The sequence below is a fragment of the Ranitomeya variabilis genome, chromosome 1, assembly GCF_051348905.1.
Source record: "Ranitomeya variabilis isolate aRanVar5 chromosome 1, aRanVar5.hap1, whole genome shotgun sequence".
Taxonomy (NCBI): domain Eukaryota; kingdom Metazoa; phylum Chordata; class Amphibia; order Anura; family Dendrobatidae; genus Ranitomeya; species Ranitomeya variabilis.
Window position 1 is genome coordinate 508284743 of NC_135232.1, and position 26009 is coordinate 508310751.

Genomic DNA, 26009 nt, shown 5'->3' on the forward strand with positions numbered 1-26009 from the left:
TGGTACTAGAGACTTGGTGGCCAGGTCTTTTTGGTGGCCTTCCTTGTCTAGGGATGTGCGTACCTTTGTGCAGTCTTGTGAAGTGTGTGCTCGAGCTAAGCCTTGCTGTTCTCGGGCCAGTGGGTTGTTGTTATCCTTGCCCATCCCGAAGAGGCCTTGGACGCACATTTCCATGGATTTTATTTCTGATCTCCCGGTTTCACAAAAAATGTCCGTTATATGGGTTGTGTGTGACCGCTTTTCTAAGATGGTTCATTTGGTGCCCTTGCCTAAGTTGCCTTCCTCCTCTGAGTTGGTCCCTTTATTTTTTCAGAACGTGGTTCGTTTGCATGGGATTCCGGAGAATATCGTTTCTGACAGGGGATCCCAGTTTGTGTCTAGATTTTGGCGGACGTTTTGTGCCAAGATGGGCATTGATTTGTCTTTCTCGTCTGCATTCCATCCTCAGACGAATGGCCAGACGGAGCGAACTAATCAGACCTTGGAAACTTATTTGAGGTGTTTTGTTTCTGCTGATCAAGATGACTGGGTTGCTTTTTTGCCACTGGCCGAATTTGCTCTTAATAATCGGGCTAGTTCGGCCACGTTGGTCTCTCCTTTTTTTTGTAATTCGGGGTTTCATCCTCGTTTTTCCTCTGGTCAGGTGGAGCCTTCGGATTGTCCTGGAGTGGACGTGGTGGTGGACAGGCTACATCAGATTTGGAATCAGGTGGTGGACAATTTGAAGTTATCTCAGGAGAAGACTCAGCAGTTTGCTAATCGCCGTCGCCGCGTGGGTCCCCGACTTCTTGTTGGGGATTTGGTGTGGTTGTCTTCTCGTTTTGTCCCTATGAAGGTTTCTTCTCCTAAGTTCAAGCCTCGGTTCATCGGTCCTTATAGGATCTCGGAGATTCTTAACCCTGTATCTTTTCGTTTGGATCTCCCAGCATCGTTTGCTATTCATAATGTGTTCCATCGGTCGTTGTTGCGGAGGTATGAGGTGCCCGTTGTTCCTTCGGTTGAGCCTCCTGCTCCGGTGCTGGTGGAGGGAGAATTGGAGTATGTTGTTGAGAAGATCTTGGATTCTCGTGTTTCCAGACGCAAACTCCAGTATTTGGTTAAGTGGAAGGGTTATGGTCAGGAGGATAATTCCTGGGTGGTCGCCTCCGATGTTCATGCGACTGATTTGGTCCGCGCCTTCCATAGAGCTCACCCTGATCGCCCTGGGGGTTCTCGTGAGGGTTCGGTGACCCCTCCTCAAGGGGGGGGTACTGTTGTGGATTCTGTTTGTGCACTCCCTCTGGTGGTTACTGCTGGTACTGGGTGACTTTGGTGGGTTGCGGCCTTTGGTTTCCACCTGTCCATCAGTGGCTGGGTGTTTCCTATTTTACCTGGCCTTTCTGTCATTTCCCTTGCCGGCTATCAATGTATTCAGATGTGCTCTGTTTGGTTCCTTCCTACCTGCTCCCAGATCTTTCAGGATAAGCTAAGTGCTGATTTTCAGTTGTTTGGTTTTTTGTCCAGCTTGCTTATTATGTCCCTATGCTAGCTGGGAGCTCTAGTGGACTGAGGTTCTCCCCATGTGCCATGAGTTGGCACATGGGTTCTTGTAATCTCAGGATGGTTTTTTTGATTAGGGTTTTTTGCTGACCGCTCAGTCCCCTTTTGTATCGTTCTGCTTTCTAGTTTACAGCGGGCCTCAATTTGCTAAAACTATATATATCATCTCTATGTGTGTGCCTTCCTCTCATTTCACCGTCAATACATGTGGGGGGCAACTATATCTTTTGGGGTTCATTCCGCTGGAGGCAAGTGAGGTCTTAATTTTCTCTGCAGTGCTAGTTAGCTCTTAGGCTGGTGCGTGGCGTCTAGAACCAACGTAGGCACGCTCCCTGGCTATCTCTAGTTGCGTTTGTCAGGCGTAGGGCAGCGGTCAGCCCAGGTTCCATCACCCTAGAGCTCGTCCGTAATATATTTGTACTTTGCTTGTCCTGTGCTATCCCTAGCCATTGGGATTCATGACAGTACAGTGCCCAGCCGTGACTGAGTTTCTTTCTGCAAGAACTCGGACAGAACTTCCACGGTGTGTCTGTTGTCGCCCAAACACTTCATTGCCAATACAGCCTGCTGACGCTTGCCACTAGCTGTCCCATAATGGCACACCTGGTGTGCAACAGTGGCAGCTGCGGATGGAGTGGATGTGCGACTGCGGTCTGTGGATGAGCTCTCACTTCTGCAGGACGAGGAAGAGGAGGAGGGGGGGCGAACGCCTACAGCCAACTCTTTCCTTGACCGTGGGCTAGGCAGAACTGTCCCAATATTGCTGTCCCCTGTGGACCCTGCATCCACCACATTCACCCAGTGTGCCGTGATAGACACGTAACGTCCCTGGCCATGCCTACTGGTCCATGCATCTGTTGTCAGGTGCACCTTTGTAGTCACTAACTGCCTGAGTGCATGGACGATGCGGTCTTTAACATGCAGTTGGAGGGCTGGGATGGCTTTTCTAGAAAAGAAGTGTCGACTGGGTAGCTCGTAGCGTGGTACAGCGTAGTCCATCAGCGCTTTGAAAGCTTCGCTTTCAACTAACCGGTAGGGCATCATCTCTAATGAGATTAGTCTCGCAATGTGGGCGTTCAAACCCTGTGTACGCGGATGCGAGGATGAGTACTTCCTTTTCCTAACAAGAGTCTCATGTAGGGTGAGCTGGACTGGAGAGCTGGAGATCGTGGAACTAGCGGTGGTGCCGGTGGACATCGGTGAGTGAGATAGGGTTGGAGATGGTATTCTTGCCGGTGCCCTACATGCAGTGTTTCCTACTGCAAACCTGGTGATTCCCTGACTGCTTTGGCCTGGCGACGAAAGCTGCACTGATACTGCAGGTGGTGCGGGAAATGGTGGGTTTACGGTGAGGGAAGGGATGTAGCGTTGCTGACTAGCTTCATTGGCCGAGGGTGCTGCAACCTTTAGGGACGTTTGGTAGTTAGTCCAGGCTTGCAAATGCATGGTGGATAAATGTCTATGCATGCAACTTGTATTTAGACTTTTAAGATTCTGACCTCTGCTTAAGGTAGTTGAACATTTTTGACAGATGACTTTGCGCTGATCATTTGGATGTTGTTTAAAAAAATGCCAGACTGCACTCTTTCTACTATCGGATACCTTTTCAGGCATTGCAGACTGAGCTTCTTTAACCGGATGGCCACGCTGTCCTCCAACTGGTTTTGGTTTTGCCATGCGTTTGTGGCCAGATACGGGCCCGGTAGATGGAACCTGTTGTGATGTTGATGCCTGCTGTGGCTCCTCCTCCTCCGCTTCAGAACTACTGCCGCCTGCACCCTGTTCCCCCAATGGCTGCCAATCGGGGTCAACAACTGGATCATCTATGACCTCCTCTTCTATGTCGTGTGCAACTTCGTCTGTGTCACCGTGTAAGCCGGTGGTATAGCGTTCGTGACGGGGCACCATAGTCTCCGCTGGGTTTGATTCTGCCTCAGTACACTGCGAGGGCAATGTTCTGGTCTGAGTCAAAGGAACAGCATAGTAATTTGGCTGTGGCTGTGCATCTGTGCACTCCATGTCTGATTCAACTTCTAATGGGCATGGCCTGTTAACTGTTTCACTGTCTAACCCAGGAACGGTATGTGTAAAGAGCTCCATGGAGTAACCTGTTGTGTCGACTGACGCATCCTTCTCTGTTGTTCTGGGTGAAGGACACAAGGAAGCAACTTGTTCCTGACCGGGAGCATCCACTGACGATGCACTGCTCTGACATTTGGCACTTTCCGAGGAGGAGGCGAAAGAGCTAGAGGCAGAGTCAGCAATGAAAGCCAATACTTGTTCCTCCTGCTCCGGCTTCAAAAGTGGTTTTCCTACTCCCAGAAAAGAGAGCGTTCGAGGCCTTGTGTAGCCAGAAAACAAACATGGCTCAACAACTCGAGACTTAGGTGCTGTACTGCTTTTACCACGACCACCTGATGCTTCACCACCACTACCATCATTACCAGCTGACAATGACCGCCCACGGCCACGACCTCTTCCACTAGACTTCCTCATTGTTTGCAAAACGTAACCAAAGTAACGGTATTTGTTACTGTAAAACAACTTATAAGGTGAACTCAAACTTCTGTTGGATTTATATATACCTTTATAGGTGCCTGACACTGAAAGGAAAATCAGGCCCAATGTTACACACTAGGTTTTCTGTGCCCCAATAATTTGAGACAGATGGCACACACAGGACCAGCACTCCAGCAGAAATGCCAATCTTAATCTCCCACTAATTTTTTTTTTTTCTGGGAGAATTTAAAAAACAAAAAAACAAACACCCCCCCCCCCAATATTACACACTAGGTTTTCTGTGGCACACAATGAGAGACAGATGCCACACACAGCACTGGCACAGAGGCAGACTTGCCAATCTTTAACTCCCACTAATTATTTTTTTTTTTACAGGGAGAATTTACCCGAAAAAAAAAAATGGCCCAGTATTACACAGTGGTTTTCGGTGGCACACAATGAGACAGATGCCCCACACAGCAATGGCACAGAGGCAGACTTGCCAATCTTTATCTCCCACTAATTTTTTTTTTTTTTACAGGGAGAATTTAGAAAAAAAAAAAAAAGGCCCAGTATTACACAGTGGTTTTCGGTGGCACACAATGAGACAGATGCCACACACAGCAATGGCACAGAGGCAGACTTGCCAATCTTTATCTCCCACTAATTATTATTTTTTTTACAGGGAGAATTTACCCCCCCCCAAAAAAAATGGCCCAGTATTACACAGTGGTTTTCGGTGGCACACAATGAGACAGATGCCACACACAGCAATGGCACAGAGGCAGACTTGCCAATCTTTATCTCCCACTAATTATTTTTTTTTTACAGGGAGAATTTAGAAAAAAAAAAAAATGGCCCAGTATTACACAGTGGTTTTCGGTGGCACACAATGAGACAGATGCCACACACAGCAATGGCACAGAGGCAGACTTGCCAATCTTTATCTCCCAGACTCCCACTATTAATTTTTTTTTTACAGGGAGTATTTACCCCCCCAAAAAAAATGGCCCAGTATTACACAGTGGTTTTCGGTGGCACACAATGAGACAGATGCCACACACAGCAATGGCACAGAGGCAGACTTGCCAATCTTTATCTCCCACTAATTATTATTTTTTTTACAGGGAGAATTTAGAAAAAAAAAAAATGGCCCAGTATTACACAGTGGTTTTCGATGGCACACAATGAGACAGATGCCACACACAGCAATGGCACAGAGGCAGACTTGCCAATCTTTATCTCCCACTAATTATTTTTTTTTACAGGGAGAATTTAGAAAAAAAAAAATGGCCCAGTATTACACACTGGTTTTCGGTGGCACACAATGAGACAGATGCCACACACAGCACTGGCACAGAGGCAGACTTGCCAATCTTTATCTCCCACTAATTATTTTTTTTTTACAGGGAGAATTAAAAAAAAAAACAAAACAATATTACACACTAGGTTTTCTGTGGCACACAATGAGAGACAGATGCCACACACAGCACTGGCACAGAGGCAGACTTGCCAATCTTTATCTCCCTGCAGTAATCTCAGAAAAGTATGGCAGGCAGCTATAAAAAGGACTGCTGCACACATAAGTGTGGACAAACAAACAAGATAGCTGTGCAGAAAGGAAGGAACAACAGGATTTGTGCTTTGAAAAATGCAGTTGGTTTGCACAGCGGCGTACACACAAAGCAACGCAGCTATCAGGGAGCCTTCTAGGGCAGCCCAGTGAGCTACAGCACTGAGGAAAAAAAAATGTAGCTTCCACTGTCCTGCAAACAAAAGGTGGTGTTGGACAGTGGAAATCGCTACAGCACAAGCGGTTTGGGGGTGAATGTACCCTGCCTAACACTGTCTATCCCTGCTTCTGACGAAGCGGCACCTCTCCCTACGCTCAGATCAGCAGCAGTAAGATGGCGATCGGCGGGAACGCCCCTTTATAGCCCCTGTAACGCGGCAGAAAGCAAGCCAATCACTGCAATGCCCTTCTCTAAGATGGTAGGGACTGAGATCTATGTCATCACGCTGCCCACACTCTGCGTCCACCTTCATTGGCTGAGAAATGGCGCTTTGAGCGTAATTGAAACGCGACTTTGGCGCGAAAGTCGCGTACCGCATGGCCGACCCCACACAGGGATCGGGTCGGGTTTCATGAGACGCCGACTTTGCCAAAAGTCGGCGACTTATGAAAATGAACGATCCGTTTCGCTCAACCCTAGTAACGAGGCCAGAAGATCTTTTCTAGGTCTACCACCCTTAATTCCAACTCTTGCAATCAAAGAAACAGGGCTCTTGTGACGCAGGTGGTTGTGACATTTGTCCTTATGGAGGTTGCCAATGCTTCCTAAGACTTCCTGAGTAGACTGTCCATCTTGCGGTCAAGTGGATGTTTAATTTGGGAGGATTCCTCAAAGGGTAAGGTAGTTTTTTTTGGCTACCCTAGCCACCTGGATATCCACTTTGGAAATTTCTGTCCAGCACTTTCAGATGTCTTCATCCAGGGGAAAGCGATCCTTCAGATCACCTAGGATGTTCAGCTTCCTTTCTGGGAATTCCCATTCATTCAGGATTAAGCTACGAATGTTGTGATGGATGGGAAATACCATCTTCCTTTTAGATTTCAGACCCCTCAACATTTCATCCTTCACTGTGCGGGACGGTTTCTCCTCTTCAACTCCCATCGCATTTCTGACCGTAAGCAATAATTCCTCCATGTCAGAGGAAAAGAACAATTTTTTATTATCCTCTGTATGACCCGGAGTAAGCTCTCCCTCTCCCTCTTCAGGGTTGAATGTTCCGCATGGATGATTTTCTCCGTGCAGAGCTACCATAAAGCTTTTTTATGTCCGGATGGGAGACTCTTACTGCAAATGGTACATTTGCGATTTGCTAATTTTTCCCTTGATTTTGGTGCAGGATCTTTGTCTCCCTAGATGAGAGGAGAGAGGAAATCCAATAGGATGGATCCTGTTCCAAAAGGACCTACCCTTACCAGGTATAATCACTGGGCCAAGGTTAGCGCTGGGCTCTGCAGATGCAGACCTAAGTGAAGACACATCCATCATTTTAAAACTTTAGCCCTATCTAATGGAGTCTTCACTCAGGGTCCTTTTATTTAGGAACCGAGACTAGGTGCTTCTTCTCATCCAATAGGATGATATCTCTCCCCCTGTGTATCAGGTCCTACTTCTGGGTGTCTTTCGTGGTTGAAATGTCAAATTTTCCACAAAAATGGTGGTGCGTTCCACTGTGGAACGTATACCAGAAGTTGTACCTTACTGACTCGGCAGTGCACATAACTTCGTGTGCTCGCCCAGGTCGGCCGGAGAAGCATCGGAAGACACCACCAGCTTACAGGAGCGAGTGGAGAGATCCTAGTTGGTTGAGGGGCTACGGGAGGCCCCCAGTCACTCCTCACCACCCAGCATTGCCCGACTATCGCCGGAGGATGGTGCAGGTGGGAGCAGCTGTAAAACAAGGGGGCACCGGAGTGATAGTCCTGACCGAGCTCACCCACCAAACACAGTCTGTGAACACCCCGGCTCCTTGTACAAGTAATATGGAATGGATAGGCTCTTTCCCCCACGTGCAGTTACCTCCTCTCCTTGGGCCACAGCAGTCCAGACAATAGATGATCCAGGGACACGCTGTACTCCAATGGGGAAAATAACTTTTATTGAACAGTAGTGGAATGCAGTAAAGGCAAGAGTACAATACTGGTTTTCCTATTCTTTCCCTGTTTCGTTCTCCAACTGCACCCACAGCAATTGCAGCAGTCCAGTTCCAGAGGAATTCCACACTCCGGGCATAGCCCTACAGAAGCGGGGGCCTTTCTGGCAATCCTGAGGCCTGTATTGCAAGTCTCACTCTGAGTGTTCAGTCTTTAATTCAGAGCAGCAGCTCCCTCCCGTCTTGGAGGCCTGGCAATGCCATATATTCCTCAGCATCTGCTCTGTTTGAAGTCCCAGGCAATTCTGGATGGAAATCCTGCAGCTTCCTGCATTCTCACTGCTGCTGCTGGTCCAACACCCAACATCAACTGTTTACTGTCCCTGAGCTAGCAACTAACTAACAGGGATAACAAGGCATCATAGATAAACATTGCAAACATTATAATAGGAAACATATAAGTATATATATATATATATATATATATATATATATATATATATATATATATATAGGAACACTGCTGACATAGCGTAATGTTACAGGGCGAACACATAAATCACACAACATATGTAGTGTATCAGATGGTGGTACACGGCATAATATCACAACAGTACATTACGATAAGGAACGTATCACATATTTACATGAGAGGCACGGGGCAGCACAGAAGGGGAAGAGAGTGCAGTTAAAGGGACTTGCCACCTACTTACACAGCTGTGGGAGGAAGGTGCAGGACGATCGACCCAGGCTGCCCGGCTTAAAAGGTATATTGTAAGGCCGGAGACACACTGGTGCGAGATACGGCCGAGTCTCGCTGGTTAAAAGCAAACTGTGGCACCTGCACTCCGGAGCGGAGCGTGCAGCTGCATAGCAATACATGGAGCTGCACAGCTCCGCTCTGGAGTGCCGGCGCCACAGCTTGCTTTTAACCAGCGAGACTCGGCCGTATCTCGCACCAGTGTGTCTCCAGCCTAAGAGAGTCTGTTGCAACCCAGCTCTCAGGAGAAAAAAAAAACAAAATCTCTTCATCCCATAGGGACAGGAAAACACTGGAAGAGGTAAGAGGAGGGATATTTAAACCTCCTGTGTTTCCTGTCCCTAATTAGGATGGGATGGCAACCTCCTGTGTGCTGTCGAGGAAGGGATTAGAGAAAATTGGTTTTGTACATTTTATTAGAAAAATTAGAAACTGCTGGCTAACGTTTAACCCTTACAACTTTCCAACAAAAAAATTTTGTTTAAAAAATTGTGTTGATGTAAAGTAGACATGTGGGAAACGTTATTTATTAACAATTTTGTGTGATGTACAGTATATCTCAGATTTAATGGTATAAGAATTCAAAGTTTGAAAATTTCTAAATTTTCCAAATTTTGGCCAAATTTCCTTTTTCCACAAATAAATGCAAGTTATAGCAAAGAAATGTTACCACAATCATGAAGTACAATATGTCACTAAAAAGATTCTCAGAATCAGTGGAAACCAATGAAGTGTTCCAGACTTATTACCACATAAATCGACAGTGGTCAAAATTGTAAAAATTGGCCTGGTCATTAACTTGCAAACCTCCTTGGGGGTAAAGGGGTTAAATCAACCTGTGGTATACAGAACGTGGTACAGTACTGCAGGGGGATCATGTTTCCCTGCTCCACCGCAGAGTTTAACTGTATTGGCTTGCTGCACACATCGTTACAATGTAGACCAGCGGTAGCTCCGAGTGAGCCCCTCTGAGCGTGGGGCCCAGGAAGACCTCACAATCTGTCACCCCAGATAACTACCTTACGGGTTGAGAGGTAAGGGTGCTGTCTTTAAAATTCTTCATTATCATAAATGATAAAAAATGTCACTATTTGCATATGTTTAAGTCCCCAATCCATTCATGCACATTTTCTAGTTGTTAACATTTCTTTTTTCCAGACTGTTATTAATACAATGTGTGGATATGAGACGCAGAACCTCATGAGTTGGCAGGCAGAGGAGCGTATTTTTATTGATGGTTGCTTGGACAAGATTGTCAGTTGGGGAAGAGGCAATCTTTTGTTCCTGGGCTATATTGCATTGGGACTAATCTTACTCGAGGTATAATACTTTTTACAAAACTTAGTTAACAAATCTTATTTTAACAAATAATTAGTTAAATGTTAGTTTTATATATTATTAAATGTTAGCTATATATGGAGATGGATACTATTAGTATGCACCTGTTGACACCTGCTTTCTGGAAGTGATGTTTAGTTTTTGATATTTGTATACATAAGCTCTCTGACTGAGACTCCACCCATCTGCCTATGGCAGTTTTAATCACAGCAAGATCCTACCTGCCCATATAAATGTAGGCTATAAGCCCAGGAGAGGAAATTCATTAGGTTCCCAGCAAAGAGGATCGCCTTTTCGTGGCTACTGGGCATACATGAATTGGCCAATTTATGCCAATTGATCTTTGTTTTTTCCTATTTCCTAAAGCAGTAAAGCAATATCAATTTCATATTTTTCATGTTTGCATGCTATAGCGTTAAAGAGTCCAACTTTATTTGTTAGTTATATATCCCATCTGCCATATAAGAAAGATGTTCCCTGGGTCAGGAACTCAATTTGATAGCCAAAACAGAGGGATGCTCCCTGGAGAACCACTTCAATTTGTGAATTACATAATGTAGGTGCCCATTGAGTTTAGTGACCTCTTTGTAATGCTTTAGTATCCCATTAGCACTATTGTAGGATGAATGAGCATTTTCTAAATTGTTCCTCAGAACAGCTAATCCTATAATACCTGCCAAGCCAAGGGAGTTTCCAAAGTAGACGTATAATGGGGAAAATAAGTATTTGTTACACTACTGATTTTGCAAGTTTTCCTACCTACAAAGAATGGAGAGGTCTGTAATTTTTATCGTAGGTACTCTTCAACTGTGAGAGGCAGAATCTTAAAAATAAAAAAAGAAATCGGGAAAATCACAGTGTGATTTTTACTTAATTAATTAGCATTTTATTGCATAAAATAAGTATCTGATACAATAGAAAAACAGAACTTAATATTTGGTATATTTGTAATCTTGCCTGAAGAAGGAGCCGCTGTTCTCTGAAAGCTTGCAAACATATTATTTTCTAGTTAGCCAATAAAGGTATCACTCCTAGAATACTTTTGTCATCATTGGACAGAAAAGTATTCACGTCGATTTTTCTGGCTAACACGGTACCACAATACAATTTGTTATTGCACATCTCAATATTTGGTACAGAAACCTTTGTTTGCAATTAGACAGGTCAGACATTTCCTGTAGTCCTGTAGTAGAGCAAGGGAACCTTGCTAGCCCTGCAGGATTTTAATCCATGACGTAGCATTGTGTTACTAACAGTAATGTTTGAGACTGTGGTCTGGGTACTCCCATGTAGTTCTCTGCTGATTCCTGACCTTTCTCATAATCATCCTTAACCAGCGTCGGACTGGGGTGTCTGGGGCCCACCAGAGGAATGGACTCTAGGGGCCCACCCTACAGCTATATGCAAATATCTGTCATTATAGTGGAGCATCGGCTGTAAAACACCGGCGGCTGCTGCACATCTACCGTGTGCCCCAATAACTGGGATGTATAATTACGGTAGTTTACATTAATGTGGTTCTTGGTAAAACAAGTTATCACTGATCCATGGGCTCCACAGGATAGGTGATCGCTTAGATCCGACCATTAGAAACTGGGGAAGTTTTATCCCTGACAGGACACTTTTATCACTATTTTAAAATGCAGCGGCAGGTGGGATTTCTGACCGCAGCTCCATTCATTCTCTTTGGGGCTTCCAGAAAAAAACAAGTGCAGCCACTGAGGGAATGAATGGATCAGTGATCTAGTCAGACATGCCACTCCAGTCTAATGGGGATAAAAAGTTCCACATTTTGCTGAGTGGGTCCAAGCAGTCAGACCCCCACCAATCAATACGTTATCACTAGTGTTGAGCGATACCATCCGATACTTGAAAGTATCGGTATCGGAAAGTATCGGCCGATACCGGCAAAGTATCGGATCCAATCCGATACCGATACCCGATACCAATACAAGTCAATGGGACTCAAGTATCGGACGGTATTCCTGATGGTTCCCAGGGTCTGAAGGAGAGGAAACTCTCCTTCAGGCCCTGGGATCCATATAAATGTGTAAAAGAAAGAATTAAAATAAAAAATATCGCTATACTCACCCTCCGACGCAGCCTGGACCTCAGCGAGGGAACCGGCAGCGTTGTTTGTTTAAAATTCGCGCTTTTACTTGGTTACGTGAAGTCCCGGCTTGTGATTGGTCAGGGCGGCCATGTTGCCGGTACGCGGACCAATCACAGCAAGCCGTGACGAAATTACGTCACGGCTTGCTGTGATTGGTCCGCGTCCCGGCAACATGGCCGCCATTAACCAATCACAAGCCGTGACGTCACGGGAGGCTGGACACGCGCGCTTTTTAAAATGGGCGCGTGTCCAGCCTCCCGTGACGTCCCGGCTTGTGATTGGTTGCGCCGCGGTCAACCAATCACAAGCCGGGAGGCTGGACACGCGCGCATTTTAAAATTTTAAAATGGGCGCGTGTCCAGCCTCCCGGCTTGTGATTGGTTGACCGTGGCGCAACCAATCACAAGCCGGGACGTCACGGGAGGCTGGACACGCGCCCATTTTAAAAAGCGCGCGTGTCCAGCCTCCCGTGACGTCACGGCTTGTGATTGGTTAATGGCGGCCATGTTGCCGGGACGCGGACCAATCACAAAGCCGGGACGTAATTTTAAAATCCTTAAGGACCTGAAATTACGTCACGGCTTGCTGTGATTGGTTGCGTCTCCCATGTGACTGCGACGCAACCAATCACAACGCCGGAACGTAATTTTAAAATCCTGAAGGACCTGAAATTACGTCACGGCTTGCTGTGATTGGTTGCGTCCCGGTCACATGGGCGGCACGCAACCAATCACAAGCCGGGACTCACGTAAAGGAAAGAAAAGCGCGAATTTTAAACAAAGAACGCTGCCGCTTCCTTCGGTAAGGTGCAGGCTGCGTCGGAGAGGTGAGTATAGCAATATTTTTTATTTTAATTCTCTCTTTTACACATTTTTACATTAATGTTGTTTCGATACCGATACCCGATATCACAAAAATATCGGATCTCGGTATCGGAATTCCGATACAGCAAGTATCGGCCGATACCCGATACTTGCAGTATCGGAATGCTCAACACTAGTTATCACTTATCCTGTGGAGAGGTGATTACTTTTTTCCACAGGAAACCCCTGTAAGTGCATCTCCGCCGCTGTGTACAAAGCATTAAAACTCTAATGGAAATAAAGAATCTTCTCCTAATTAATATCAGAGAGAACAAATGACTGCCATACACAACACAATCCACTATACCAAGACCAATAATACCACATACAGGAAGAAATACCACCACACCATGACCAGACCACATAGTGACCGAATAATACTACATACAAGGGACAAATACCACCGCACCGTGTCAACACCACATATTACCACCACTTGGTGACCAAATAGCACATACAAGGGACAAATACCACAACACCATTTCCAGACCACATATTACCACCACATAGTGACTGAATACTACAATACTGATCAGAAATAAAAAAAACAAAAAAAAACACAATACTATCACCATAAGGCTGCTGTCACACTAGCAGTATTTGGTCAGTATTTTACATCAGTATTTGTAAGCCAAAACCAGGAGTGGAACAATTTGAGGAAAAGTATAATAGAAACATGTGCACCACTTCTGCATTTATCACCCACTCCTGGTTTTGGCTTACAAATACTGATTTCCACATATAGTGGGATCTATGCAATAAAGCGATCTCCACTATGGTACTAATATAAAATAAATTTTATTGAACATAATGTTAAAAACACAAATAGGATAAAATTACTACATGAAAGAAAGGTACACAATCCAATTAAAGGGACTATACTGCCATGGGAGATTGCAAGATGGCTCAGGCTGAATGCAGTATATATACAATGAGAAATACCTATGCTATGATATGAGAGTCCATGGATGGAAAGCTGCCTCTATCAACGATACCTAGCTTAATAATATGGTGTCCTAAATCAGACCCCACAAAAATACATGGCATATGCTAGAGGTAGTAAAAGGATATTACCTTACTGTTCGCCTGCTGCAATGACCCCGGCGTCCCTCTAGCATATGCCATGTATTTTTGTGGGGTCTGATTTAGGACACCATATTATTAAGCTAGGTATCATTGATAGAGGCAGCTTTCTATCCATGGACTCTCATATCATAGCATAGGTATTTCTCATTGTATATATACTGCATTCAGCCTGAGCCATCTTGCAATCTCCCATGGCAGTATAGTCCGTTTTATTGGATTGTGTACCTTCCTTACATGTAGTAATTTTATCCTATTTGTGTTTTTAACATTATGTTCAATAAAATTTATTTTATATTAGTACCATAGTGGAGATCGCTTTATTGCATAGATCCCACTATATGTGGAAGTTTTGCTGGGTGGTACATATACCCTTCGTTTTGAAGGGATTTGTCTTTGTAAAAACATAGAGCAATTACGTGTGATTACAAATACTGATGTAAAATACTGACCAAATACTGAATGTGTGACGGCAGCTTAAGTGACATTATACACAGGAGATCTGTACTTAGTATGCAGTGTCTGTGTAGAGGTAATACAGAGATCACTGGTGGTATTATACACAGGAGCTCTGTATATAATGTATAGGTAATACAGTGATCACTGGTGACATTATACACAGGAGCTCTGTATATAGTATACAGTGTATAGTGTCAGTGTATAGGTAACACTGACTCACCAGTGACGTCTCTAGGTGAAGTCCTTCATCTTTCATCCAGCACAGACCGCCATCATTTCTTCCAGCCAGGACTCATTTCTGCAGGAAATAACACAGTTATCTCGAGCTCCACTTGCAGAACACATTACTTAATTTTTCACAACTTCTACATTACACCATATGAAGAAAAAAAGGCGACATAGTGTCACTCTACACAGTAACAGGACCGCCCCCCCAATTAAAACAGTATACTCAAAAAATAAAATAAATACATCACTGCAGTAATAATATCCCTTAATTAGCCCCTATGGTAATAATATTCCCCACCCTGGCCCCGTTTATCTCATTCCTGGCTCCAGCCATATGTTCTCGCATCCTGCCCTCATGAGTATCCATTCTACCCCATATGATCTCCCCATCCTGCCCCATCTGTCTCCATCGTATCCATCCTGCCCCATGATCCAATCCTGCCCCATGTCTTTCATTCTGCCCCGTGTCTCCAATCATGCCCTGTATCTACATTCTGCCCATGCCTCCAGTCCTGCCCCCAGTGTGTCCAGCAATCTACCCCAGTGTGTCCAGCATATTACCCCCAGTGTGTCCAGCAACCTGCCCCAGTATGTCCAGCATATTGCCCAAGTGTCCAGCAATCTTCCCCAGTGTGTCCAGCATTGCCTCCAGACAGTGTATCCAGCAATCTGCCCCAGTATGTCTGGCAATCTGCCCCAGTGTCCAGCAATCTGTCCCAGTATGTCCAGCATTGCCACCAGACAGTGTGTCCAGAAATCTGCCCCAGTATGTCTGGCAATCTGCCCCAGTGTGTCCGGCAATCTGCCCCAGTGTGTCCAGCAATCTGCCCCAGTGTGTCCAGCATATTACCCCCGTGTGTCCAACAATCTGCCCCCAGTCTGTCCAGCGTTCTGCCCCCAGTCTGTCCAGCGTTCTGCCCTCAGTCTGTCCAGCGTTCTGCCCCCAGTCTGTCCAGCGTTCTGCCCCCAGTCTGTCCAGCGTTCTGTCCCAGTGTGTCTCCAGCATTCTGCCCCAGTGTGTCTCCAGCATTCTGCCCCAGTGTGTCTCCAGCATTCTGCCCCAGTGTGTCTCCAGCATTCTGCCCCAGTGTGTCTCCAGCATTCTGCCCCAGTGTGTCTCCAGCATTCTGCCCCAGTGTGTCTCCAGCATTCTGCCCCAGTGTGTCTCCAGCAATCTGCCCCAGTGTGTGTCCAGCATTCTGCCCCAGTGTGTGTCCAGCAATCTGCCCCAGTGTGTCTCCAGCATTCTGCCCCAGTGTGTCTCCAGCAATCTGCCCCAGTGTGTCTCCAGCAATCTGCCCCAGTGTGTCTCCAGCAATCTGCCCCAGTGTGTCTCCAGCATTCTGCCCCAGTGTGTCTCCAGCAATCTGCCCCAGTGTGTGTCCAGCATTCTGCCCCAGTGTGTCTCCAGCAATCTGCCCCAGTGTGTCTCCAGCAATCTGCCACAGTGTGTCTCCAGCAATCTGCCCCAGTGTGTCTCCAGCATTCTGCCCCAGTGTGTCTCCAGCATTCTGCCCCAGTGTGTGTCCAGCATTCTGCCCCAGTGTGTCTCCAGCATTCTGCCCCAGTGTGTGTCCAGCATTCTGCCCCAGTGTGTCTCCAGCATTCTGCCCCAGTGTGTGTCCAGCATTCTGCCCCAGTGTGTCCAGCATTCTGCCCCATTGTGTGTCCAGCATTCTGCCCCAGTGTGTGTCCAGCAATCTGCCCCAGTGTGTCTCCAGCATTCTGCCCCAGTGTGTGTCCAGCAATCTGCCCCAGTGTGTCTCCAGCAATCTGCCCCAGTGTGTGTCCAGCATTCTGCCCCAGTGTGTCTCCAGCAATCTGCCCCAGTGTGTCTCCAGCATTCTGCCCCAGTGTATGTCCAGCATTCTGCCCCAGTGTGTCTCCAGCATTCTGCCCCAGTGTGTCTCCAGCAATCTGCCCCCAGTGGGTGTCCAGCATTCTGCCCCCCCCTCCAGTGTCCCCCACTGCTCCAGGGGCACCCGCCGCTCCGGGGGCCCCCTGGCCGCCACCCTCCCACCCTCCTTGAAGACGATACTCACCCTGCTGCCTGCTCCAGCGATGGTCTCGGCGTCTGCTCTGCACTGCATCTTCTTCCTGCTTGTGCTTGTGCGGTCATGTGATACTGATTAAAGTCATGAATATGCGCATATTCATGGCCTTAATGAAGCGGTACCACGTGACCGCACAAGCAGGAAGAAGATGCAGTGCAGAGCAGACGCCGAGACCATCGCTGGAGCAGGGTGAGTATCGTCTTCAAGGAGGGTGGGTGGGGGGCGGCCAGGGGGGCCCCCGGAGCAGTGGGGGCCCCTGGAGCAGTGGGGGCCCTGCCAGCAGGTGTCAGTGCCTGGGCCCACCGGAGGATCCTCCGGTTCTCCGGTGGGCCAGTCCGAGCCTATCCTTAACCCACGAGGCGAAATTCTGCATGCAGCCCCAAGCTGAGGAAGATTGACAGTCATCTTGTGTTTCTTCCATTCTCAAATATTTGTGCCAACAGTTGTCTTCTCACCAAGCTTCTTGACTAATGTCTTGTAGCCCATGCGAGTCTTGTGCAGGTCTACAATTTTGTCACTGGTGTCCTCATACAGCTCTTTGGTCTTGGCTAAAGTGGAGAGGCTCCAGTGTGATTGATCGAGTGTGTCGACAGACAGGTAACAAGTTCAAACAGGTGCAATTAATACAGGTAATGAGTGCAGAGTAGGAGGGCTTCTTAAAGAAAAACTAGCAGGTCTGTGAGAGCCAGCTTGGTAAATGATCAAATACTTATTTCATGCAATAACATGCAATGTTTTTATTTAAAAATTAATGTAATTTTCTGGTTTTTAATTTTAGATTATGTCTCTCACAGTTGAAATGTACGGATGATAAAAATTACAGAGCTCTCCTTTCTTTGTTGGTGGGAAAACTTACAAAATTGGCAGTGTATCAGATACCTATTTTTCCCACTGTATATATTTGCATACATGGGCTAATATGCAATATACAGCTCTGGCAAAAATTAAGAGACCACTGCAAAATTTTCAGTTTGTCTGATTTTTCTCGGTATAGGTATATTTTTGAGTAAAATGTAAATTATTCTTTTATTCTATAAGCTACTGACAACATGTCTTTGAATTTCCAAGTACTAAATTTTGTATTTATTTTCAGAAAATGAGAAATGGTCAAAATAAAAAAAATCCAGTGCTTTCAGACCTCAAATAATGCTAAGAAAACAAGTTCATAATCATTTAGAAACAACAATACTAATGTTTTAACTCAGGAAGAGTTCAGAAATCAATATTTTATGGAATAACCATGATTTTTAATCACAGCTTTCATGCGTCTTGGCATGCTTTCCACCAGTCTTTCACACTGCTTTTGGGTGACCTTATGCCACCCTAGTACAAAAATGTAAGCAATTCATCTTTGATGGCTTGTGACTATCCATCTTCCTCTTGATTACATTCCAGAGGTTTTCAATGGGGTTCAGGTCTGGAGATTGGGCTGGCCATGACAGACATCCACATTGATGTCCCAACTGTGTGGCATGGCACATTGTCCTGCTGGAAAAAACAGTCCTCAGAGTTGGGGAACATTGACTGAGCAGAAGGAATCAACTGTTTTTCCAGGATAACCCTGTATGTGTCTTGATTCATATATCCTTTGCAAAGATTAACCTGCCCAATTCCAGCCTTGGTCTCCGTCTAACCATTAGATGACCAGGTGTTGGGCAAGGCTGAAAATTAGACTCATCAGATTACCTTACTGCAGTCCTCTATGGTCCAATCCTTATGGTATTTGGCAAACTTCAGCCTGGCTCTCCTTTGCTTCTCATTGATTAAATGCTTTTTTCTAGCTTAACGTGACTTGAGTCCTGCCTCTCGGAGCCTTTTACGAACTGTTCTTGCCGTGCACTTCACCCCAGCTGCCATTTGCCATTCCTTTTGTAGGTCACTTGATGTCATCCTGCGGTTGCTGAGTGACATTCAAATAAGATGATGGTCATCCCGGTCAGTGGAGAGTAGTTTTCACCCTCTGCTGGTCTGTAGCTTTGTTGTTCCCAATGTCTGCTGTTTGACCTTGTTGTAATGGACTGCCGTCTTAGAAATTTTAAGGAAGGAGGCAACATGATGCTCACTGTATCCCTCTGCTGGTAAAGCCAGAAATGAGCCCTTCTTTTCCTCACTCAAGGCTTTTCTTTTCAACTCCTTTAGCATGGTTAAAAGTTATTTTTCCATTCCTATTACTTTTGGGATATTACTAGTACTTATTTTGCCATCCAGCTTGTACTATTGCAAGAGGATTGTAAACAACACAGCAGTGTTTTTTATACTTTCCTTCATTAAATAAGATTTGTTTCAGGTGATCACCTAATCAGAAGCTCATTAAGTAGAATGAGGTACTCTGGTTGGAATTCAACTGACACTGGAATGGAATAAGTGTCAGACATGTAGAGAAGCTGATTTTTATAAAACTGTGCTGTGGTCTCTTAATTTTTGCCTGGGCTATATATAATATATATATATATATATATATATATATATATATATATATATATATATATATGCATTTTGGGGTGCTTCACTCCTACAACAAGAATCATCAGTGACATTGTACACAGTAGCTCTGTGTACAGTTATCGGTAATACAGTTATTACTAGTGACATTATGCACAGTAGCTCAGTATATAGTGTCAGCGTACAGGTAATACAAGGATCACCAGTTATATAGAGCACCGCTTCCAGAGCACATTTCCCACATTTTCCTCCAAATTCTACACTATGTTAGATGAAGAAAAAAGTGACATAGGGCTACCCTGCACAGTAACATGACCCCCCTCAATTCATCACTTGCTCTCCCCCACCTTCAATTCATCATCATTTGTTCTCCCCCACCCCAATGAATCATTATTTGCTTTAATTCACCCTCAATTCATCATTTGCTCTCCCTCACCTTAATTCATCATAATTTTATCTCCCTACCCCCACCTTCAATTTATCATTTGCTGCCCCCTGTCCCCCACCATCAATTCATCATTTGCTCTCTCCCAGCCCTCCCACCCTGAATGCAATATCATTTGCTGACTGTCCTCTGTCCCCCATACTTAATTCATCATCATTTTCTCTTCCCATCCTCAACTCATCATTTGCTGTCTCCTTTCCCCCACCCTCAATTCAACATTTGCGCTCCGTCCCCAGCCTCAATTCGTCATTATTAGCTCTCCCTCACCCCCACGGATAGCTGAATGAGTTTTAAGGCTCATGTTGTAGAGGTATAAATATTCTGTGAACTGGATATGGTGCCACAGAAGCAATTTACTAGGGGAGAATAGTTTTATAAGATGACATTTGATTGAGTGTGTCACAATTTTTTCTCTTGGATGTTGTATGAAATTGGAGGCATATAGAAATTAAGTAATTTCCAATATCCTGCTGTCACTCTATTAAGGCCTGATAGGTTGCATTGAGCCGTGAAAAGCGATGTACATAAGTCCGAATGTATGGTTTTGTTTTGCTTTTTTTTGCATTATCTGTGTTCAGTTTTATATAATATTTGTATTACTGTTTTTCAGATTGTTGTTATCTGTTTAGCTGTAGTCCTGATTCATCAAATAAATTTCATAGAGGACAGGAGAAAAAGCACTGCTGTGGTAAGAACCGTGTCTGATGCAGAAGAAGACATGGTCCCACACGTGGACCAAATGCATATTGAAGACTGGCAGAATATTTAGAAGTACTGAATCCCTGCAATTTGCACTTTATAAACCAAATACTTGTGAGAATATATCCCTTTTACGACATAAAATCATAACCAATCATTTTGTGTAAGTTGCACCTGTACTCACCATTGGTTATTGTTGGCTTACTGTGGAGTAGTATTCCCTACACAAACCTATTTGATTTGAATGGCATCTGTCATATGATTTTCATCGCATTAGGCATGATTACATGTTACTCTGTGGGACTATTCATTGGCACTGAAATGCCCAAATGACTTATGGGATGGAATTTGTATACAACATGCACTTGCCTAGCTATTCCTAAAATAATAAGGTTGGGTGATAACTTCTTGTTCATTAGTGGACTGACTGTTGGCACCCCCAGTGATCCTGAGAACGTCTCCCTGGAACCTGGGAGCCGGTCTCCATAGATACCCATCTCGAATGGATTATATATACTCAATCTCCATGCCATTCACTGCCAATAGGATTGCTATAGAAAGCAGAGCACAAAGCTCAGTTAACTTAAAGGGGTTTTCCCCACAAACAAAACTTTGTTTTAATCAATAGATATTGGAATAATAATACTTTCTTCAATTGGATCTGTTTAAATAAAATTCTCCTGTGCTGAGATAATCTTATAGATGTGCCCCTGCTGCTGTGTACTCTGTAATGGCTGTGTCTGACCGTACAGGAACATGGTCGGATCACACTACAGCTCCTCATCAGGAGATGACGCAAAAGAGCATCCAGACATTATAGCAGGGGATTGCAAATGATTCTTTCTTTAAAGTAAAGATTGTTTAAAAACAGGCAGGACAATGTTTTACCTCACAAAAATAATAATTTGCGATCCCCGTGCTGTAATGTCTGTATATTCTTTTGCGTCGTCCCCTGCCCAGGAGGTGTGATATGATCAGACCATGTTCCTGTACTGTCACACACAGCCATTACACAGTACACAGCAGGGACAATTTTTATTTAATCAAATTCAATTGTGGAAATTATTATTCCAAGATGTATTGATTAAAATTAACTTTTGTTTGTGGGAAAACCCCTTTAATATTTTGGGAATGACTCTTTAATGTGCTGAATAACATGTTGGTGGTGGTATAGTAGAGGAAAACCCAGACTGTGCCCTCTGTGATCAAGAGCAAGAGGTATTGGATGTCACCATAATTGAGGACTCCTCTTTTCTCTCCATTACTGTGGTACAAAAAACTGCTCCATTGTTCTCTTATTGATGGAGCCTTTGAGTAAATTGCTATAAATGCAGATTTGTAAAATATAATTGAAGCTTTACGAACTACAAATGTTGCTTAGAATGCTAGTAGGAGTGACACTTGTTTCTATGTTGAAGCATAAAAAAATTAGCTGGCTATAAAAGACAAAAAACTATCTTGTCACTCTAAAAACTGAAAGAAGATTGTAAAGAAATTTTCCAGGATGTGAATAATATAAAATTGTTTCCATTATATGAATGATACCTCCTGACAAAGCATATGTGAAACGTTTGTTGTGACATGAATAATTGTCCATGTCATGGAAGTTTATTTAATGTATACCCTTGTTAATTGTAACACTTATTTTGTGATGTTGGCTGTAGGCATACTGCAATACCTTAATTCTTTCATCACAAGATGTATAATATAATGAAGATACTTCAATTTAAAATTTTTCTTGTAAATTCATTCATTTTTATGTAATTTTGAATCAAAATTCAGGATACTATGAAAAATTAAATGTTAATTGTTTTTCCATTTAATTCTTATTGATGTTTTTATTTTGTGCAAAAGTATATCCGTTATTTTAAGTTAAGTGCAACCCCATAATCCCCAGCCACCTCACACCTAATCTGGTATGTAAACATTTTGTGTAATTTTTAGTACTCCCAGGCCACTTTCACACTATCAGTATTTGGTCAGTTTTTCACATCAGTATTTATAAGCCAAAACCAGGAGTGGGTGATAATACAGAAGTGGTGCATATGTTTCTATTATACTTTTCCTCTGATTGTTCCTTTCCTGCTTTTGTCTTACAGATACTGAGGTAAAATACTGACCAAATACTGAACGTGTGCACGTGGCCTAAAGGCCCCGTCTCACATAGCGAGATCGCTAGCGAGATCGCTGCTGAGTCACAAGTTTTGTGACGCAACAGCGACCTCCATAGCGATCTCGCTATGTGTGACACGTACCAGCGATCAGGCCCCTGCTGCGAGATCGCTGGTCGTGTCGGAATGGCCTGGACCTTTTTTTGGTCGTTGAGGCCCCGCTGACATCGCTGAATCGGTGTGTGTGACACCGATCCAGCGATGTCTTCACTGGTAACCAGGGTAAACATCGGGTTACTAAGCGCAGGGCCGCGCTTAGTAACCCGATGTTTACCCTGGTTACCAGCGTAAATGTAAAAAAAAACAAACAGTACATACTCGCCTTTCGGTGTCCAGGTCCCTTGCCGTCTGCTTCCTGCTCTCACTGACTCCCGGCCGTACAGTGAGAAGTGAGAGCACAGCGGTGACGTCACTGCTGCTCTCACTTCTCACTGTACGGCCGGATCTCAGTCAGAGCAGGAAGCAGACGGCAAGGGACCTGGACACCGAAAGGCGAGTATGTACTGTTTGTTTTTTTTGGTAACCAGGGTAAACATCGGGTTACTAAGCGCGGCCCTGCGCTTAGTAACCCGATGTTTACCCTGGTTACCCGGGTGCTGCAGGGGGACTTCGGCATCGTTGAAGACAGTTTCAACGATGCCAAAGTCGTTCCCCTGATCGTTGGTCGCTGGAGAGAGCTGTCTGTGTGACAGCTCCCCAGCGACCACACAGCGACTTACCAACGATCACGGCCAGGTCGTATCGCTGGTCGTGATCGTTGGTAAATCGCTTAGTGACACGGGGCCTTAAGGCTGTTTTTGATTTGCACTAAATTCTTTTAATTAGAACTTTTTCTTTCCAGTCTGGTATTTGTGTTCACCTGTTATTTTTAATTCTTGCCTTGGTGCAGTTGTGGGAATCATTTTTATTTTCTACATGTTTTCAGCTAATTCATCAACTGTAACTTTTAACCCCTTCCCAACATGCGTCGTATGTATATGTATACAAACGCTGCGCTGCGGGAACTGCTTAACTGCAAAGTGAAGTATATATACGGTGCCTCTAAGGGCTCATACTCACTTGCGCGAGATTCGGATGAGTCTCGCACGGCAATACCCGGCACTCAGATCGAAGCATGCGGCCGCATAGGAATACATGTAGCAGCACGCTCCGCTCCTCTGTGCCAGGTGCAGTGCGGGGGTATTGCCGTGCGAGACTCGTGCAAGTGAGTATGAGCCCTGATTCAGGACACCAGGTAATGAAGTATTAAAAATTAAAAAAAAGTGACATTCTGAGACAGTCCATACTACAGCAGTCAGAATGGATGGGTTGATCACCACATCACTGCTCATAATTAACCCATTTAGCGCTGATTGGTCAGAAACTATTGTTCACCCAATTAGCGCCAAAGGAGTTAATCTAAAATAGCAATAACCACTCTGCATGTCACTTTTACCTCAGAGTTGGCATGCAAAAGTGGTTGTTACCTGTTACCTGAGAGAAAGAAATAATTGGTGGCCAGTGTGATCCTCCTGTGATCTGTGTCCTCCTGTGCTGTGTCTCCTGTGATCCTCCTGTGATCTGTGCTGTGTGCAGGCTGCTGTGCGACTGATCTGTGATAACAGCAGCAGCAATTCGCCAATCTTTGTTCCAGTCCCCCCATTCCACCTCTCCACTCCCAATTGTATTTTTGGAGCACTTGTTTGCTCTTTTTTCATGTGCGCAGCATCCTGTGCTGAGCATTCGTGCTCTTCTTGTGGCTGCAGCGCTCTGATAAGTATCGCTGCTGATCAGAGACTGCGCCAAGGGACTTTTTCTATTTTTACACAGAATAGTGGACATTGCAGTGTAAGTGATGATTGATTTATATTTAGAAAAAAAAAATGACAGTAAATACAGTGTCATTTTAAAGGTAGCCAGACAGCGTATTAGAGTAGCAGACGTCACAGTGTTAGTGACATTCAATTTTCTTTGAGAAAAATAAAAATAATAGTAGTCACAGCAGAGCAGTTTTATAGGTAGCGAGTTAGCACATTACAGTAGTGGATATTGCTGGATTAATGACGTCCGATATTGTGTTAGAAGAATAAATAGTTAGTACAGATTAGCTTCATAGGTAGGGAGGTAGCATCTTTCTTTTGCAAAAAAAAAATTGTTTTCGGGTAATTTCTTAAGTAGTGCATTAGTGTTACTGACGTCTGTTTTTCTATTGCAAAAAAAAAAACAGTTAGCACTGAGTAAATTCATAGGAAGGGTATTGGTGTGGTGAATGTCACTTTTTTTTTATTCAAACTTTTTTTTTTACATCTGATTTTTCTATTCATTTTTTTCTTCTAAGTGTTTCTTCTAAATTTTTCCTTTTTCCCTCTACTATTTTATCTCTACTTTTTATAATAAATAGTACTTCTTTGCACAAGCCCCACACAATACACGTCTAAAAGCATCACTTAGCACACACATCCCCATTGTTTTGAAAAATAAATTAAAAATGGCCCATTCGTCAAGAAGACAGTATTCACCAGAGGAAGCATGCGCTTTCCTTGCCTCCAATATGGATTCAGGCAGTGCGGAAGATCCCACATTCGTTTATTCCTGCTCCTCCTCATCTAGTGAGGAAGGACCCCAAGAAGAACCACCTATGACCCAGGCAACCCCTACAGCAATCGATTCCATATAGATTGCACCCACTGTAAATTATCAGCCTGTTATTCCGGATTTCATCGGCATTTCAGGAATTCAATTTGACGTTACTGGCCTCACTGAAATTTACTTTTTCAAATTCTTTTTCAGCAAGGAAATGATAAATCTTATGGTGGCCCAGACAAATTTGTATGCCCAACAATTTTTTACCCAAAATCCCATGTCATCATATGCCAGATGGACTCCTGTAAATGCAGCAGAGATGATGACATTTTGGGGAATTGTGATGCATAGTCAGAAGACCAGAGATTTGGCAATACTGGAGTACTGATATTCTCTACAGCACATCTGTATTCTGTATGACCATAACAAGGACCCAATTTAAAGCAATCCAAAAATGATTGCATTATAGTGATGCGTAGTGTCCTCCCCAAGACAATCCTAACTTTGATCGTCAATGCAAAATTCTGCCAGTAGTTGACCACTTCAGCAGAAACTTTGCTGAGGCTTGCACACCCCAAAGGGACATTGCTATAGATGACTATCTGGTTCATTTCAAAGAGAGGCTGCAATTCCGACAATACCTGACTAGTAAGGGGGCTAGGTACGGAATTAAACTGTAAAAGTTGTGCGAGAGTACCTTAGGGTGCACCCACAGATTTAAGGTCTATGAATGTCTATGAAGGTCTATGAAGGTAAAGACATATAGATTGACCCGTCTGAATGCCCTCCTATCCTGGGGGTGAGTGGGAAAATTGTGTGGGAATTGCTGCATCCACTGCTAGATAAAGGTTATCACATTTAAATAGATACCTTTTAAACCAGAATACCATTCTTAAAGACCCTCTCTGTCAGAAATACAGTTGCATGCGGTACCTCCCTAAGACACTAATTGAGCAACTGCTGAGAAAGGGTGAAGATGTACAGTGCCTACAAGTAGTATTCAACCCCCTGCAGATTTAGCAGGTTTAATAAGATGCAAATAAGTTAGATCCTTCAAACTTCAAACAAGAGCAGGATTTATTAACAGATGC

General features: G+C 44.4%; 1 protein-coding gene across 4 annotated transcripts in view; it reads left to right on the top strand.

Annotated features, from left to right (window-relative positions):
* Positions 1-22008, top strand: part of LOC143765898 (tetraspanin-33-like) — a 224848-nt gene extending 202840 nt beyond the window's left edge. For 3 of the 4 annotated variants that reach the window (XM_077253084.1, XM_077253092.1, XM_077253108.1), the window contains 2 exons: positions 9620-9781; positions 20097-22008. In XM_077253084.1, the coding sequence (XP_077109199.1) occupies positions 9620-9781; positions 20097-20255 (321 nt within the window). In that variant the 3' untranslated portion in view covers positions 20256-22008. The remainder of the gene's footprint in view (positions 1-9619; positions 9782-20096) is intronic. The other variant, XM_077253100.1, reaches the window with a different exon arrangement.
* The last annotated feature ends 4001 nt before the right edge of the window (positions 22009-26009 follow it).